The sequence below is a fragment of the Passer domesticus genome, chromosome 12 (assembly GCF_036417665.1).
Source record: "Passer domesticus isolate bPasDom1 chromosome 12, bPasDom1.hap1, whole genome shotgun sequence".
Classification (NCBI taxonomy): domain Eukaryota; kingdom Metazoa; phylum Chordata; class Aves; order Passeriformes; family Passeridae; genus Passer; species Passer domesticus.
The window spans coordinates 5,245,510-5,261,341 of record NC_087485.1 but is presented as its reverse complement, the minus strand read 5'-3'; the positions used below and the strand labels follow the sequence as shown (position 1 = coordinate 5,261,341).

At 46.0% G+C, this 15,832-nt stretch overlaps 1 protein-coding gene across 3 annotated transcripts in view; it reads right to left on the bottom strand.

Annotated features, from left to right (window-relative positions):
* Window positions 1-6,565, bottom strand: part of MAF (MAF bZIP transcription factor) — a 194,075-nt gene extending 187,510 nt beyond the window's left edge. For 2 of the 3 annotated variants that reach the window (XR_010346638.1, XM_064386775.1), the window contains exon 1: window positions 4,669-6,565. Coding sequence is in view for 2 of the 3 variants with exons in the window: in XM_064386775.1 (XP_064242845.1) it covers window positions 4,669-5,759 (1,091 nt within the window). In the remaining variant the exon portion in view is untranslated. The remainder of the gene's footprint in view (window positions 1-4,668) is intronic. The other variant, XM_064386774.1, reaches the window with a different exon arrangement.
* Window positions 6,566-15,832: the final 9,267 nt, after the last annotated feature.

The window sequence follows — 15,832 nt, the reverse complement described above, 5'->3', positions numbered from 1 at the left end:
GGAGCACTGTGCTCCCCTTTGAAATCCCCAGGATTGCACCTCTGAGTTCAATGGGAGCAGGATTGAGGCCAGAGTCAAGCAAGGGGTGATTAATGAATGTAGGTTATTCAGAGCAGAGCGGTTCCAATTAGTCCTCAGTAAGCAGTCCTGCGGCAAAGGTGGGCGCTCCCCTGCAATGACTCATACAGAGAACCCCAATACTCGCTTTGCTTTAGTGAATATTAAAATATGTACCTTATTTTTTTCCCTTTCAGTCGGCCAGTTGGTGTGTTTCAGGCTAAAATTCAAGTGCAGCTCAAGGAAGGTTGCATTTTTGGTTTTTTTTTAATTTGCAAAGCAAGACTGTCATCACAATGCCAAACTGGAAGAAAGCTTTTTTCCCCTCTCAGGTTGGGGGTGTGATGGGAATTTTGCCTTTGTCACCCTATTCTAGGAAGTCTGTTTCTAGGAAGGTTTTCTCTTATCTCTCAAATCGTTCAAATAGGATGTTTGATTTTTTTTTTCCTCCGCGAAAAAAGATACTTCAGAGAGGCAGAAGTGCTCTCCTCGCTCTCCACTACTCAGTCAATTCACAGTACTTTTAAAATCCTATTGCCTGCTCCTAACTTTGCCTGCAAGGAAGCCTGAAATGACAGCAGGGTGTGAGGATGAGTCTGGACCAGAAATGGTCCTGCTCTGGGCAGCCTGGGGTTCTGTGCTCCCTTGGGGGCTGCAGCACCACTTCAGCGGGGGCTCTGCTGATGACAGGTCTTGTCCCTTCCCTTCCTTGCTCTCAGCAAGGGCAGCAGCAAAGCTTCAGAGTGCCTGCAAAAACACCTGGGCGTCGGTAAAGGCTCAGTCAGGGAAGGGAAGGGAAGGGGGAGACATAATAACGAGCAGCCTTGTCTTTATGAGAGGAGATAATTCCCAGCTCGGCCAATCGCAACCAGTTTACCCACAGATTACACATTAACCAGAAAATGGAACTCAAATTAACCAGAATCTGGAGCTTGAACCATTACTCAAACCCTGGTGCAACAGCAGGTCAGATGCCAAAGGGCAGGTTGGTGCCCCAGCACTGGGGAGGGGTGAGACACAGCATCGGCTTCGGAGAGCAAGCCACTGCTGTCACCAAGAGAGAGGCTGGTGTCAATCCCTGCCAAAGGGACCTCAGCAGGAGCAGAGTGACCTCCAGCACCAGCCACTGCCCACTGACACAGGCTGTCGTGGGTGCAAGTGCTGCAGGGGGGGCTCAGAGCCACACCTTGACCTTGCAGCTCGACCCATGACAGGAGCTGGAGCAGCCAGGCAGAGGGATGGCAACAAGTCCTGTCCCTTCAGGGCCACCAGCACCCGGGAGGGATGATCTTACTGCTGGGAAGAAACTGCACCAGCAGCACGGGGGAAAAACACAAAGGAGAAGAAAAAGTGTTTGGTTTTTGAGCCTGGTTCTGGAGATAAACCCCCCATCCTCGAGAGGCTGGAGCATCCTTCGGAGAGGCCTCTGCCTCTCACAGAAAGTGGGCAGATAATCCCATTCAGAGAGCAGGACAGCACTCTGCCGACGGACGCTTCAGGCTCTCAGGGAAAGGTGGCTTTAAACTAACTGGGTCGAGCATTTGAGGAGCCTTTCAAAGTTCAAATGCCCTTTGACATGGGGAACTGCAGTGAAGAGGGGCTCAGAGACCTGAATGTTTCTAGCACATTAACCTTTGGGGTTGATTGTTTAGAACAAATAACTCTCAAAAGTTGGAGGAAGTCCTTTGGATTTTTTTTCCTTCGCTCCTCAGCTCTCTCTGGACTTTCTAAGGCCTGTAGCAAAAGAAAAAAAACAACAAAACAAAACCAAAAAAAAACCAAAACTAAACAAAAAAATCCACAGGGTAAAAAAAAAAGAAAAAAGAGGGGTAAAAAAGTAAAGAAAAGAAAAAAGGAGGCAGTATGGACCAAAATGGTAAGAAATCTTTCAATCTAGCATTAAGTGGCTCTGTGACAAGCCAAGCCTGATGCAATGTCATCTTTTACTAGAGACAGGCATGCTTAGCTGGGATCAGATGATAAGAGGATGTGAAGTCTTCTCTTTCACTTCACTCCATCATAAAACAATCAAAATACAGGGCCATATCGTGTCATCAGGTTTTTAAGCAGACCTCCCCTTTGAGATCTCCTAGAACTTGGTGGGATGATCTGACTCACTGAAACTGCCCTCACTGCACTACTGAGAAGTCAGAAGCAGCACCTGAAAGCTCACGTTTTTTTCATCTACCTGAAAGAGAACTTGAGTCCTAGCGGGTGACAATTTTCCATTTTACACGAAGCTATCCTTTTCCTTCTCCCCTGCTGAACATTTTTGAGTCCAGCTCGTGGGTCAGCATCGCCCCTTCGGCAGGCAGCACGCTGAAGCACTGCGCTCGCAGTTATGGAACTTTGAACTACAGACTAAGAAACTGAGTACGGAATCAAAAAAATGCAGTTTATTATTGTAGATTATTCTCTCTTTCGATATAACCATAGAGTTGAAAATGAAAGAAAAGCACATAGGAACATCACACGTGGTTAGTTAGTAACTCAAGATATAAAACAATTTTGCACAGCAAAATATGTAAAAGAAAAAGTAACTGACAAGATTTTTTTATATTTATTGTGGTAAGATTTACTTTCCATTTTTTTTTTAAAAGACAGGATATCAGTCCCTGAAAATAAAATTTACTGATTATTGCCTTTAAAACTGTGGAATTTTTGAAGTTACAGAAAATCCAGTTCTGCACCACAATACAACTGTAAAAAAATCTGCATCATTTTAAAACTGTGCAGTAATGCCATCTTTATAACTGCATAAATTGTATTAGCGTTCTAAACAGGTTTGTAATTTTTTGTTGTTGTTTTTGTATTATATGCTTGCAGGTTATATCTTAGTGCAATTCAGTCCCAAATACTTCAATTTTGAAAAAAAAAAAAAAAACAACCCATACATTTTTAATGTAAAATACCCCTATAGATATAAACAGGGGTGCCTCCCCCTTTTAATACTTTGGTTTTCAAATACAGTCAGTGGTATAGCAAGGACTACATATACCCAACTTATATTTAAGTTGCAAGCACATGCTGCATAAACTACTTTTTAAAACAGTCCCGTTGCAAATTCTACCCCCCTTTACATCACAACAGTAAACAATTTAGTGCATCAATCTTTAAAAAAAAAATCTACATCTAAACAGACCTAACTCTTTCGAATTTATCTATAACATTCCTTTATCTGTAGCATACATTTTAACTGGGCTAACAGATGACAAAAACTAGAATTAAATTATATACTAGGAACCCAGAGCATTCCACATTTGACAATGACCAAACGTAAAATGAAAAAAAAAATGGGGCAGATCACTTAAAATTAATTTTAGACTGTTTTTAGGCAACAGCATGGTTTCAATGTGCCCCCCAAGTGGGATGTGAATTTTGTTTTTGAACATCTTTCCAAAGTTCTTTCTGTGTTTTTGTTGGTTTTTTTTATTTTTTAAAAAATTTTTTTGCCACATTAGGTTACCAAAATCCATTCTGGCAGGTTTTTTGAGAGGGAATGCTTCAGTGCATTTAAAAGGAAGTCTGAAGTTTTGAGTAACTCAAAGCAGTTTTAGAGCAGATGCAAACTTTAATGGGAGGAAGAGGAGGAGGAAGATCAAAGGTTGCACTTTTTTGCTTTCAACCCAAAAAAGTGATGAGGCAATAAAACAAAAGGATGAATGCCATGCCATAATAGTCTCCAAAAGTCCATTTCCAAGCAAAAGAAAAAAAAATAATTATACCATACATGACCAGCATGCAGGGTTTTTTATTAATATAATGTCTCTTTTTCATAGTCTTTTGAAACAGTTATAGTTCATTGTTGCTAAGACAAAATAGCAAGCGTAATGCATGAGATGAGTATGGGATTCTAATGGCAGACTAAAGTCTCACGTTTGGCAGATTAAGGCCAAAACTCACATGAACACACCGAAGGCTGATGCAGGCTTGATTTTGGCAGGTTGATCTAGGCATATCTCTAGTTTTGCACAACAACGCTAAAAACTGATGGAACTCAGCAAGCTGGAGTCTAAAATTTTCACTTTTTTATTTTTTGTTTTGTTTAGTTTTTAATTTTTTTTTTATTTTATTTTTCTTTTTGCAAAGCTCAAATCTCATATGAAGAACTCAGGATGGCAAAAAAAAAGTCTGACTTTTTGGACACAGCAAGCTCAAAAGAAAAAACCTCATGAACTTAAAAATATATATATATATATAATGTGGATGGCAGGTTTCAAAGAAGAGCAAGCTTCATATGAAGAACTGAGTTGGTGGCGAGTTGGATCTTTCAAATTAAAAAAAAAAAAACACAACAGCAAGCCCCCACAAAAAAATAAAAATAATAATAATAATAATAATAAACAGAAAGGAAACTCATGTAGAACTTTAGGTTGGCCAACACGTAGCCAGCCCACCTTAAAAAGAAAAAAAAAAAAAAACAACAAAAAAACCAAAACCAACCCAAAAAACAACTTTGTTTTAAAATTGTTTTGAGTTTTGTTTTTTTTTTTTTTTTTTTAAAAAAAAGGTAATAGAAGGTGGCAAGCGGGGTTGTGGCTCTAGCAAAGCCCCCAACAACAACTCACACGGAGAACTTTTAGTTAAGGTGGCAAGGCTGTGGGAACTCACATGAAAAACTCTGGAGAGGAAGGGTTGTCGCTGCTGGATCCGTTTTCTCTGAAGCCATTGCTGACCAGCTTCTCGTACTTTTCCTTGTAGGCGTCCCTCTCCCGGACCAGCCTGGAGATCTCCTGCTTTAGGTGCTCCACTTGCTGCAGCAGCTGGTTCTTCTCCGACTCCAGGACGTGCCGCTGCTGGACCCTCTTGAAGCGGCAGGACTGGGCATAGCCCCTGTTTTTGAGGGTCCTCCTCTTCTGCTTCAGCCGGATCACCTCTTCCTTGCTGACGCCCCGCAGCTGCCGGTTCAGCTCCCGCACCGACATGGTCACCAGCTGCTCGTCGGAGAAGCGGTCGTCGAAGTGGAGGCCGCCGCCGCCGCCGCCGCCGCCGCCGCCGTGGTGCGGATGGTGCAGCCCCCCGGCGCCGCCGCCGCCGCCGCCGCCGCCGCCGGAGCCGGAGCCGGCGGCCGAGGAGGCGGAGGAGGGCGGCGCGCTGCCCGGCGCCGCGGCGTGGGGGTGCCCGCCGCCGCCGCCGCCGCCGCCGCCGCCGCCGTGGTGCGGGTGGTGGTGGTGGTGGTGGTAGTGGGGCGCGCCGCCCTGCGCCGCCGCCGCGGCGATCACCGCCGACACCACGGCGGCCGCCGAGCCCATCTCCTCGGCCGGCACGGAGCCGCCGGCGGCCGCGGCCAGCTGCTGCCCTCTAGCATAGCCATCGAAGGCGCCGGGCAGCGGGTGGTGGCTGCTGTTGATCAGCGCCTCCACCGCGTCCTCGGGGCTGAAGCCCAGCGCCTCCGGGTTGAGCTGCTGCGGGTACCCCGTCATCCAGTAGTAGTCTTCCAGGTGGGTCTTCTGGTCGGAGCCGGAGCCGGGGCTGGGCGCCGAGAAGCTGGGGGACGGGGGCACGGAGCTGCAGGGCGTGCTCATCGGGGTGGAGGAGAGCGATCCCCCGGCGATCAGGCGGCCGCACTGGCTGATAATGCGATCGGTCTCCACCGGCTCCTTTTTCACTTCAAACTTCATCAGATCGAAGTCATTAACATATTCCATGGCCAGGGGACTGGTGGGCAGGTCGGAGCTGCTCATCGCCAGCTCTGATGCCATCCTTTTGCTGCCGAGAGTCCTCCAGAAAGGGTGCGCTCCGGGAGCGAGGGGGCTGCTCTGAGTCGCCACCGGGTGAGCCAGCTTGATTTTTGGCGAGCTCCGCTCCGCTCTCCTGCTCTGCCTCCGATCCGGTCCGCCCCGGCGGCTCCTCTCCCGCTCCGCGTTATCCCTCGCAGAGGCTCCGCTGATGCATCAGAGCGCGGGGCTCTCGCTATTCGCCTTTTGCATAGAGGGATTTTTTTTTTTCCTCCTCTCTCCCTCCCTTCTCTCTCTCTCCTCTCGCTCTTTCGCAGCTCGCGAGCCGCAGCTGGAAGTGTTAGCTGGTGTTGTTGCGAGTAAATTTGTTGTTGTTGTTGTTTTGTTTTGTTATTTTTAACACTTCATGGTGCTTTTCCTCTGGGCTCTCTCCTGCAAAGTGCAGAGCGAGGAGAGAGGTTCATCGGGGGAGGGAGGAGGGAAAGAGAGCGAAGGCAAAAATTAAAAAAAAAAAAAATCAAAGTCTGTATCGCAACAAAAATAATAATAATAATAATAAGAGTTTAAAAAAAGAGAGAGAGAGAGAAAGAAAAAAAAAACCAACTCGGCCTCAAAGCTACAGCAAGAAGATGAAAAATATTTAAAGGTTTGATCCGGCAGGAGAGTTTAAAGCATTGCGGAGTTTTATAGCGCCCGTGACGTCAGGCGGGACACGGGCTCGGGGCCGGGCCAATGAGCGCGCGCCGCCCGGCCTCATTAGCATAAGAGTCTAGCGACAGGGAAACTTTGCGGGCTGTCAGTCAGGGCTCAGCTGACTGTCAGCGCCCGCTTAACCCCCTCCTGGCCGCCGGCACCGCGCCCAGGCTCGGCTCGGCTCGGCTCGGCTCGGCCGCCGCCGGCCCGCTCCGCACCGTGCGCGCCCGCGGCCGAGCGCCCTGCCCCGGGGCGGAGTGCCCGGGGCTGCCCCTGAGCCCGGCCCGGCGCCCGAGGGCGCGGGGGAGCTGCGGGCGGCCGGGAGCAGGGAAGGGGAGCGCCGGACGCGGTGCTCCGGGGGAGCCGGCAGCGCCCGGGAGGGAGCGGGCAGCGCGGGGCTCCGCCGTGCCCGGCGCGGTACCTGCGGACGGGCGGGCGGCCCTTCCCCGGTGGCGGCCGCGGGTCATCGCTCCGCACCCCCGCAGCGCCCCGGTCACTTATTGATTATTTTCTTACGGGGACGGGGCATCGATCCTTCCATCCCCCACGCCCGCCCGGAGGTGCGAGAGCCCCGCAAGTTTGCAAACCGCGCGCTCCCCCCGCCGCGCTCGGCGTGCGGGCCAGGACTAATTAATTTAATACATTTAGAACTAATTGTATTTACTTTCGCCTCTCCCCCAGCCCCCCCCTTCCCGTTCGGGAGGGGGCTGGGGCCGGTCCGGGGGCCGAGGAGCGGCGGCGGCGGGAGCGGAGCGGCGGAGCGGCTCGGTTCGAACCTCGACAGCGCCATCTCTCGTCCGCAGGTCAGTGCCGAGCGCCGGGACGGGACGGGACGGGACAGGATGGGACAGGACGGGCCCCCCCCGTCGTGTCCCGCCCGCCCCCGCAGCCGCCGCGGTCCCGCCCGGCCCCGGCTGCACCCGCCGCGTCCCATCGCGGGCCGGGGAGATCCGCAGCCTCCGGGGCTGCCAGGCTCGATTTTCCGACCGGGCTTTATGGGAATATCGATAGAATTAAAGTTACTTGTAATTCCGTGATAAATGAGATGTCTCTAGTAAGTAAGATTAAGTGCGGTGCTATAAAGTTGTTTATCTGAAAAGTAATTCTCAGAAACCTGACTTCTGACACTTGGTCATATATTAAACCTGCTTCTTGAACATTGTACTTCAAATCCTCCCTTCTCCCCTAGCCCGGTCCCTTCCCCCCCAGAGTTTGCTATTTATAACCCCGCTCAGGGCATCACTCTGTAGGTGCGGGCAAGGCTCTGGGTGATTTTTCACCGACTGTGAAAGTCATCATTTGCAATAGCCAAAGAATCTCTGCTTAGGAAACAGCACTTGGCGAGTGGATTTACGAATGGATAACATCTTCTGACTATGCCATTATCAGTGTGAGTGCCAGTACTAACATCTGAAAGTCATACAGCATGTACTGTTCCTGGCAGCTGAAAGGGGTAGGGCATACTGCAAATTTAGGAAGATAACTAGATCTAGAAATTATCATAGTGGCAATTCTGTAAAGATAAAAAATGCTACCAACGTTTCTAACAAAATCAAAATACGGTTGTGCACCGTCCTGCAACACACCCGCACACAGAGCCGTGCACATCTGCAGCTTCATCTTAGAGATGGCAATCCATGACAAAGTTAATGCAAGTTAACTGCTCAGGCTGACTTTCCTATTTCTTCACTTTGTTGGAATCAACAAAACTTCAGGCTCACAGCATAAATCTCCCCGGGATAGGCCAATTCCCTGTATTTTTTTTTCTCCTGAGCAAGATGAATGTGGCACTATGTACCCCTTCAGATGCTTACCTGTGAGAGGCATAAAGTGTGTGCTTTATTTTTAAAAATATTTTTAATTGAAAAGGTGATTGCATTTCAGAATGTACAGTTGTAGTATTTCCCTAGGCCGTGTGGTAGATGGCTATAGAAATGTGGCTCCAGCCCCATAAAATAGTTTGTTTGGATGTGAAGATTCAAAGTGCTACATTTGCAAACGAGTAAATTTCCTGAGTAAACTCTGAACTCTAGACAAAGAGTATGAAATTGTGTGAGCTAATGGGGACCGTCTCTTAATTGATACCAATGTAAGCAAGTACTGCAAATTAATTGAAGCTCTGATCTACCAGAGCAGCGAGTAAAATTATTAGTTGTACAATATTGTTCTTGTGTGATTGTTACACAGAACTGCTGCACCAAAATGTCTCTACTGTTCAGTGCAGCAGAGAGAAAAGATTATTAGCAATTTTTGGATAACCTTCAGAAGCAACATTCTCCTCCCTACAGTATATAATTCTCGATTTAGTAGTATTTTTCTTTATTATTTGGCTATTCACAATGGGTGTCTAAACATTTACAGTCCTCTATTAACAGTGTTTCTTCCACAACAATCACACACTTTCATTTCAATTAGAGCTATTCACTCTCCAGTTTTTCCACAATTATCGCAGGCCAATTCCCTGAGACTTCTCCCTTTTCCCAGCACTGTTTGTAACAATCCTGCCCCGAGCCAGGCAGAGGGAAAACTCCTCTGTCCCCCTCACAGCTTCTTGCTCCGGTTTGTTTTCAAGCATCTCCGTTTGACGACGTACCCGTGGAGCCCTGCTCGCTCCCAGTGTGCTGCTGACCTGTTTCATGAGCCTCCAAACTAATGTATATTTATTGTGGGAGAGTTTTCTGACAGGCCGTGCAGGGGGGACGTGAAACATTAACTCCAGAGCCTCTGGGGTCGGCCTGTGTGGAGCACGCCAGCAGCAGAGGCAGAGCTTGCACCGCTGGAGCGCGTGTGCCTGTCCCACACACCACATCCAGCAGGAGCAAACGTGCAGCTTTCCTGTTATATGGACTCACAGAGTCGTTTGTTATAACTTAAACTCACGTATCAAGACCAACACGTTAAGTACAGTTACTGCTCCTTTTGTTTATTTAGTGTCTTATTTTATGGTGTGGAACTAAACAAGTGTCCGCTGAATTTAACTATGAAACCAGCCAAACTGATTTCAGAAAGACTTCTGCAGGGTAACAGAGTGATAAGGCATAAACTACTCCTAGGTGCAGTGCTAGATAAATCCTTTTAACAGTCTTCAGATCAGTTAACAGAGTAAGTAAATCACATATCACTGTTAGCAGATTTATGGGAGAGAATTAATAGAATCAGACGAGATAATCTGGTAGGGATAAAATTGCTGAGGAAACAGTCCTGCCTTATATTGGAGGGTATGAAACAACAGTCTGATTACTGGGAGTCGTTATGGATTGCTGAATTATGAGCTAAATCATCATAAGAGTAATTCAGTATTTATTAATTCTTTTCTCTTTAAACAACTCACAGATGCAAATAAAAGCCTCTCTCTCTTTGAAGACACATTCTTTATATATTTTTATTGGATGTAATTTACTGTTTGCATTACCTGTATTTACTTCATAATTGAACATTTTGCATTCAAATTTATGTAATGCATTATGCTTGAGAATATATTTCTCCCTTATTAGCATAAATAGTCACTTACCTCATGAATTACTAACAAAGTTTATCTGAAAATATAAGTATATTTTTTATTAAGTGGAACACAAACATATGTACAATAAATTCTGATTTGCCAGTAGTTGTTACAGAAACACAGAACAACCCTGTATCAGAGAAGAGGGAAAAGAAGGAGCAGTGAAGAAGCAGAGCCAATTACTGTGTGCGTATGTGTGACAATAATTTCTTCTGTCAATGTTTTGTTTATTTTTAATAAAGGATGAGTGACTCAAAGGTTTGCTTTAGAAGGAGCAGATGAAAAAGTATCTCCTGGATTAATTTCTTCTCTCTCTTCCCCCCAAAATTTTCCAGTGGACTTGGCTCCCTGGTGTTGTGCCTTGCAGCCTTTGCTCCGAGCTCCTGCTGACCCACTGCACGCCAGGAGTGGATGCTGCTCTACACTCATCTTCTCATTTCCCTTTTTCCCCCTAATCCTGTTTTTATGCTTGGGTTTATGTCCAAATAATCAATATAATTTAGGCCCATTCTGCAGTATCAACACAACCTTGCTTATTCAGAGAAAACCCCAACCCTATTGACTTCAAAAACGGTGGGATTGAATCCTTGATCCCATTGAAACCAATGACAAAACTTATATTGATTTCAGTGGAAGCAGGATCAGGTCCTTGATGTTAGCAATTTGTTTATGTCAGAGGGCTGATCCTACAAGAAATGAAAGACAGCAGCAGATCTGGCAGGAAATCAGGTCTGCTCCCCAAAATCCAAAGGCAAAGCTGTGGTGGAGCTCCTTTGTGCTGAGGTTTTAGCACGGGGATGCGGCGTGGTGGGATGCCTGTATAATTTTGTCTGGACGCAGAAAGCTGGTCCTCCTGGGAGCATTCAAATGAGCACATCTATAAATGTAGCACAGCAAAATGAGCTACTTTTGCCACTCTCGCTTTTCCCAAGCCCGGCACAATCCATTTCTGTGACGACAGTTTTCTGCCCCGTACGCATCCAATACTGCTCTTTTATTTTAAGGCTGAGAAAATCTTCCCTTTAAACTCATGCTGAGCATCAAATTGGACTCCACTTGCAGCTGAACATCTTGGCTGTCTCTTCCTTTCCTCCACCAGCTCCAGTATATTTTATGTAGAATTCTTCCTCTTAATGAAACTTGCTTCTCCTCTCTTCACTTTCCAGTTTTGTATTAGTGTTACCAAATCCACCAGACTTGCTGCATTTCAAAGCTACAGAAGGTGAGGAAAAAAAAAAATTATTTCCTTATACAGTCTCCTATTTGTCCATTCTGCCCAGATCGTGAATACACAACCTCTATTCAGTTGTCTGTAAAGTTTCTGTGGCTAAATTAGAAAAAAAGTAGCTTGAAAAGACAGGCTTAAACACACATCTTGGTTGCTTTTGTGTCACATCCAAGAGGGCTTGTGTTTTAGCTCTAGGAATTGTGAGGTTTTAGCAGCTGCTTCTATTTTATTCCCCTGGAAGTGCCTGACAGTCCCTATATGGAAAATGCAGCATCGGTGCTACACCTGAGTGTGTGAGTTTGCTGTCTACTCTGACTCTAAATGAAGTGATGACTTTTTAGCAATCAGGATATTTTCATTGCTAATTTATAATGTTCATAAAATGCTAGAAATATTGCAAATAACATTATATGATGTAGAGGCAATTTCTCTCTCTGAAGGAAAGACAGCAAAGAGGTGAGACTGGAAATCTGCAAGTGACTCTGAGATGTGGCTAAAGGTTGGCATCACCAGATTTGCACTGTGCTTGTTCCCTGATGCATGTCCTACTTTACTAATTTTCATGAACAGTTTTCGCCTAAATGTAAAAATCAATGAAGACATTTTGATGCTAAAAAAAAAAATCTATTCATTTAAAAGAAATAAAGGCTTAAGGTGCAATAAAGGTTTTTATAAAGCCTTATGGTGGAATTTGTCATTTATAACCTGGGTGATCATGTTCAGCTATACAGTGTGGTGTTTTCTCTGAAATTAGCTGAAGTGGGTAAATTGAGAATCTGGTAAAAATTCTTGCACAAATAAAACTGAAAACTCTAGAGAAACAGAAAACTAGTATTAGTTAAGAGGGCAATAAAATGATTACGTTAATGTTATGTGTCTGAGTTTCCTGATAATGTCCTGCAATATGCACACTTCATTTGTATCTATTTTAGCTCCAAAAAATTATTGCTGCTTTTTTCCCTTCTTCTCTGCATTAAGTTGTTTCAACAGTAAGAATGTTTGCAGTGGCAGCATGAAAAAATAAGTGAATTTTATGTGCTATCTCCTCCTTGGAGTCAGCCGTCAGTAAACGGTGAGGAGGGCATGATTCTGATGTGATGTTTTGATGTGTAACTGTGAAGGTTGAGATGGTCTTTATTAAAAGTTGTGAACTCCAGTAAATTTTAAACAAATCTGTGATTTAATGTCTTGAAGTGCGGGATGGCACAAACTCATTAATTTTTGGTGATAAACCGTGCTGCATGCGATGGGCTGAGCGCCATGCTCTGGGCTTACTCCCTGTAAACAGTAAAATACGATAACTGCTTCAAGTAACTGATGGGGTCTTTAGCAACACAAGGATCTTGGCTTACATGACCTAAAAAGGTTCATTATAACAGAGGAGGGCTGGCGTCGGGCCCCGCGGCTCTGGCAGCTCCGAGCGGGGAGGGAGGGGAGGGCGAAGGCAATTCCAAGCGGCAGCTTCTCCCCGCTGTGCGCTGGGATGGGCGGCTGGGAACGGCTCCGGGAGGGGCAGCGGGACCGGGATGGGGCCGGGGGAGCCTCGCATGGCAGCAGTGAGAAGAGATACCTCGAGAGGGATGGAGGGCTGATGGCTGCGCCACAGACGGGGAGGGAGCTCCGAGCGCGGCTTCTCTCTGTCTGTCTGTCTGTCCACCTCTGGGGCAGGCACAGCGCTAGCCCGCACGGCAAAGACGCCCCAGACATGAGGAGAGCTGTCGGATGGAAGGTGGTTGTGAGTTATAAATCCAAACCCCGGATGAGCAGTATGTATGTAAGAGCACCTAAGGATCTTACATTACCTCCAAGCCTTAATTATCTGACTGAATCTGGCCTAACCTGCTTATCTTCTGAGCATTACTCACGGGGCTCTGGCAGGAGGAGGTGTCGGTGAATACAGGACAGCTTTGGGGCCAACACCTTTGCCAGCTGAACTGGCAGGAGTTGAGGTTTAATCATGGGGAGGGGGAGAAGTGGGGGGGGGGGGGGGTTTTCTCCTTCCCAGTCTGTCTCTCCTTAACAGATCCAGCTGACTCCAGCTCCTGCCCTCTCCAGCCAAGGTGAGCCAGCTCGCCTCCCAGCCATTCCCCTCCCATTCCCCAAATCCAACAGCCCAACTCCACCTATGGTTGAGGACGCCAGGCAGGAGCTTGGCTGCTGGAGCTGTCTTGACTATGGAGATATAGCAGCATCTGTCAGAAAATCTATGTGAAAACAGTACCCGTGCCAGCAAATGGAAACTGTAGCTTTCTAATCAGCTACATTTGATTTGGTTTGATATATTTAACTTCTTTTTTTTCTCTCCCACGATTGGCAAATGTGTTATTCTTTCACAGAAATGAAAACAACCTGCAATTTACTGGATTGCTTTACAGAGTCTTGGTGCAAAAAAGTGTATGTCATTATGACATCTGATATCTTTCAGTGCCATTAATTGTCTTCAAGCAAGGAATGGAAAGCCTCATATCCCATTTTTTTCCCTCCTACACCATCAGAATTGGTCCACTGTTACGGGAGTGCTGGGCAGACCTGGTTCAGATTTGTCTCCATCCGGAGTCTGGGTCATTCGGAAACTCTAATCCTTAACTAAAAGGAAATGATAAAAATACCCATGAAATTAATTTTCACACCTGCAGTTGGAATTAATAATGGCAACCAGAGTGGCATCCTATTTCAGCTCCCTTGAGGTGACTAACAGTCTTGGTCATTAATATAATCCCAACTACCAGAGGAATTCACTGTCTGAGGGATCTACCATGAAAAACAAATGATCCCCAGAGCTATGCCTGCACAATGGAAACTGGCTTTAGTCATGTATTAGTCATTTTATCACAAGATTGTATTTTTGCGCTGGGAAGTTTGTGCTCTGTTATTAAAAGACAACAGAACAGAACAACAGCATTTGACTTGGTAATTTGCACACAGGGTTTGATTATGTTTGAGCTTCCTCGCTTTAGAAGGATGTGTGTAAATGAGTAAGAGCAATAAAAGAAGTCTTCTAAGTGTGAGGCTTTCTAATGCAAAGTTCACTTGCATTTATTACTGTCTGTGCTTAGCATCCATCCTGCATATATCTATGCTTGTAGTTCATCTTGATAAGGGAGTGGTCTATTGCTAAAATGCTGCTTCAATTTTCCCCTGATTCTGCTTTTCTCCCTTAATTGCAAGGGATGAAATGTGTCAAGTGTCTGCTTCACTCGGCTGGGAATCACGGTACTGCCTCTGCAATTTCCCAGCCTTCAAAGATGACATGCAGCTAGCAAACTATAAAGCTAAGCGACTGCTCGGTGGCTCTGAGCTGCCTTCAAAAGGCATTTGCTCCTAGCAGTGGAGCAGCATTAGGACTTCAAGCAGGGCGCAGAATAGGTGTGCACTCGAATCCTTTAGCAGAACCATCCTTCAGAAGGACTTTCTCTAATTATGTTTGTTTAATCCTGCCCTAATGGCCACACGTGACATGCTCCGAATATCTGAAATGTTTCAGCTTTATTCTTCTCTGCTGCGAAGACCATCTTGGCTTGTGAAAAGAAAAAAACTATTCCCTGTGCCCCAGGAACCATCTGCTCAGGGTGTGAGCACATTTCTTCAACTACCTGTATTCATAACACAAAGAAGGTGGTCTCCTGCCTCTCCTAAATGTAAAGTCTGATGTGTTTTTTTAAGGCAATACACACCTATCACACAGCACTGCACATATTGCTCTGGGAGACAGTAATAACCTCGTGGTGCTGCTGAAGAGGTCTTCCTATGCCTGAAGTTGTTTAGTTGCATATTTACTATGTCATACAAAGGGGCTTAAAGTTCTTTAGCAGTGGTGCAGCACAAGAATTCGAGAGAGAGTTGGAGATACAGGCTTGTCTCCCTGTAATTTGTACAGACATTTCAGCCACAGCTTTTTCCTCTCCATTTAGAGCAGTTACTAGGATCAGTTACTGTGAATGTAGCTTGTGTTATTCCCTGTGGAGCAGGAGACAGGTAGGGCAGTTTCTCTCTTTATTCTTTCTCTCCTCTCCACAGATTTACACCTTTTATAGCTGTTAAGGTAACTACCAAACTACTTAGAGACTGGCCTCTTGCAGTGGCAGGCTAGCACTTTCTGGTGTTAGTTTAGCCCCAGCAGGTTTAGATTCCATCCCCTGCAGTCTCTTCTAACAGGGATTCATTTTTTTATCTGCCTGAAATTCAAGGTTCAGCCTGAAGATGATTCCAGCAGCACCTGGCAAAGTCCTTTTGCAAGATACGATCCAAAATCAAGATCTAGGAGCCACTAATAAACAGGTGATATGCCATAAGGTTTCTGTAGTTTTCCAGATGACTCAAAGAGCCTGCCATTAGTAAACCTAGCCTTTCAAATTTAAAGGAAAGATATCCATTGTGCCACATTATTCTGCAAGTACAGCTGGGAATGAAAAGCTAGTGGTAGCTGGGTGGGCACTATCTCTGAAGAATCGGGATACCCACACCTTTGTGTCACCAAAATTAAACAGGTCAGTACAGAAAAGGGCACTTCACTCCACAAAGGTCATGTAGTGCCTTGTATTGCACGGGTCAAGCTACCACATGTGAACCCTCGTGCCTGCTCACTCTGCTGCTACATAGCATTCCTGGTATTAGAAAAAATTTTCACCACCATGTCAACCCACTCCAGCAGTTGCCAGCTGCACAGATTAATTT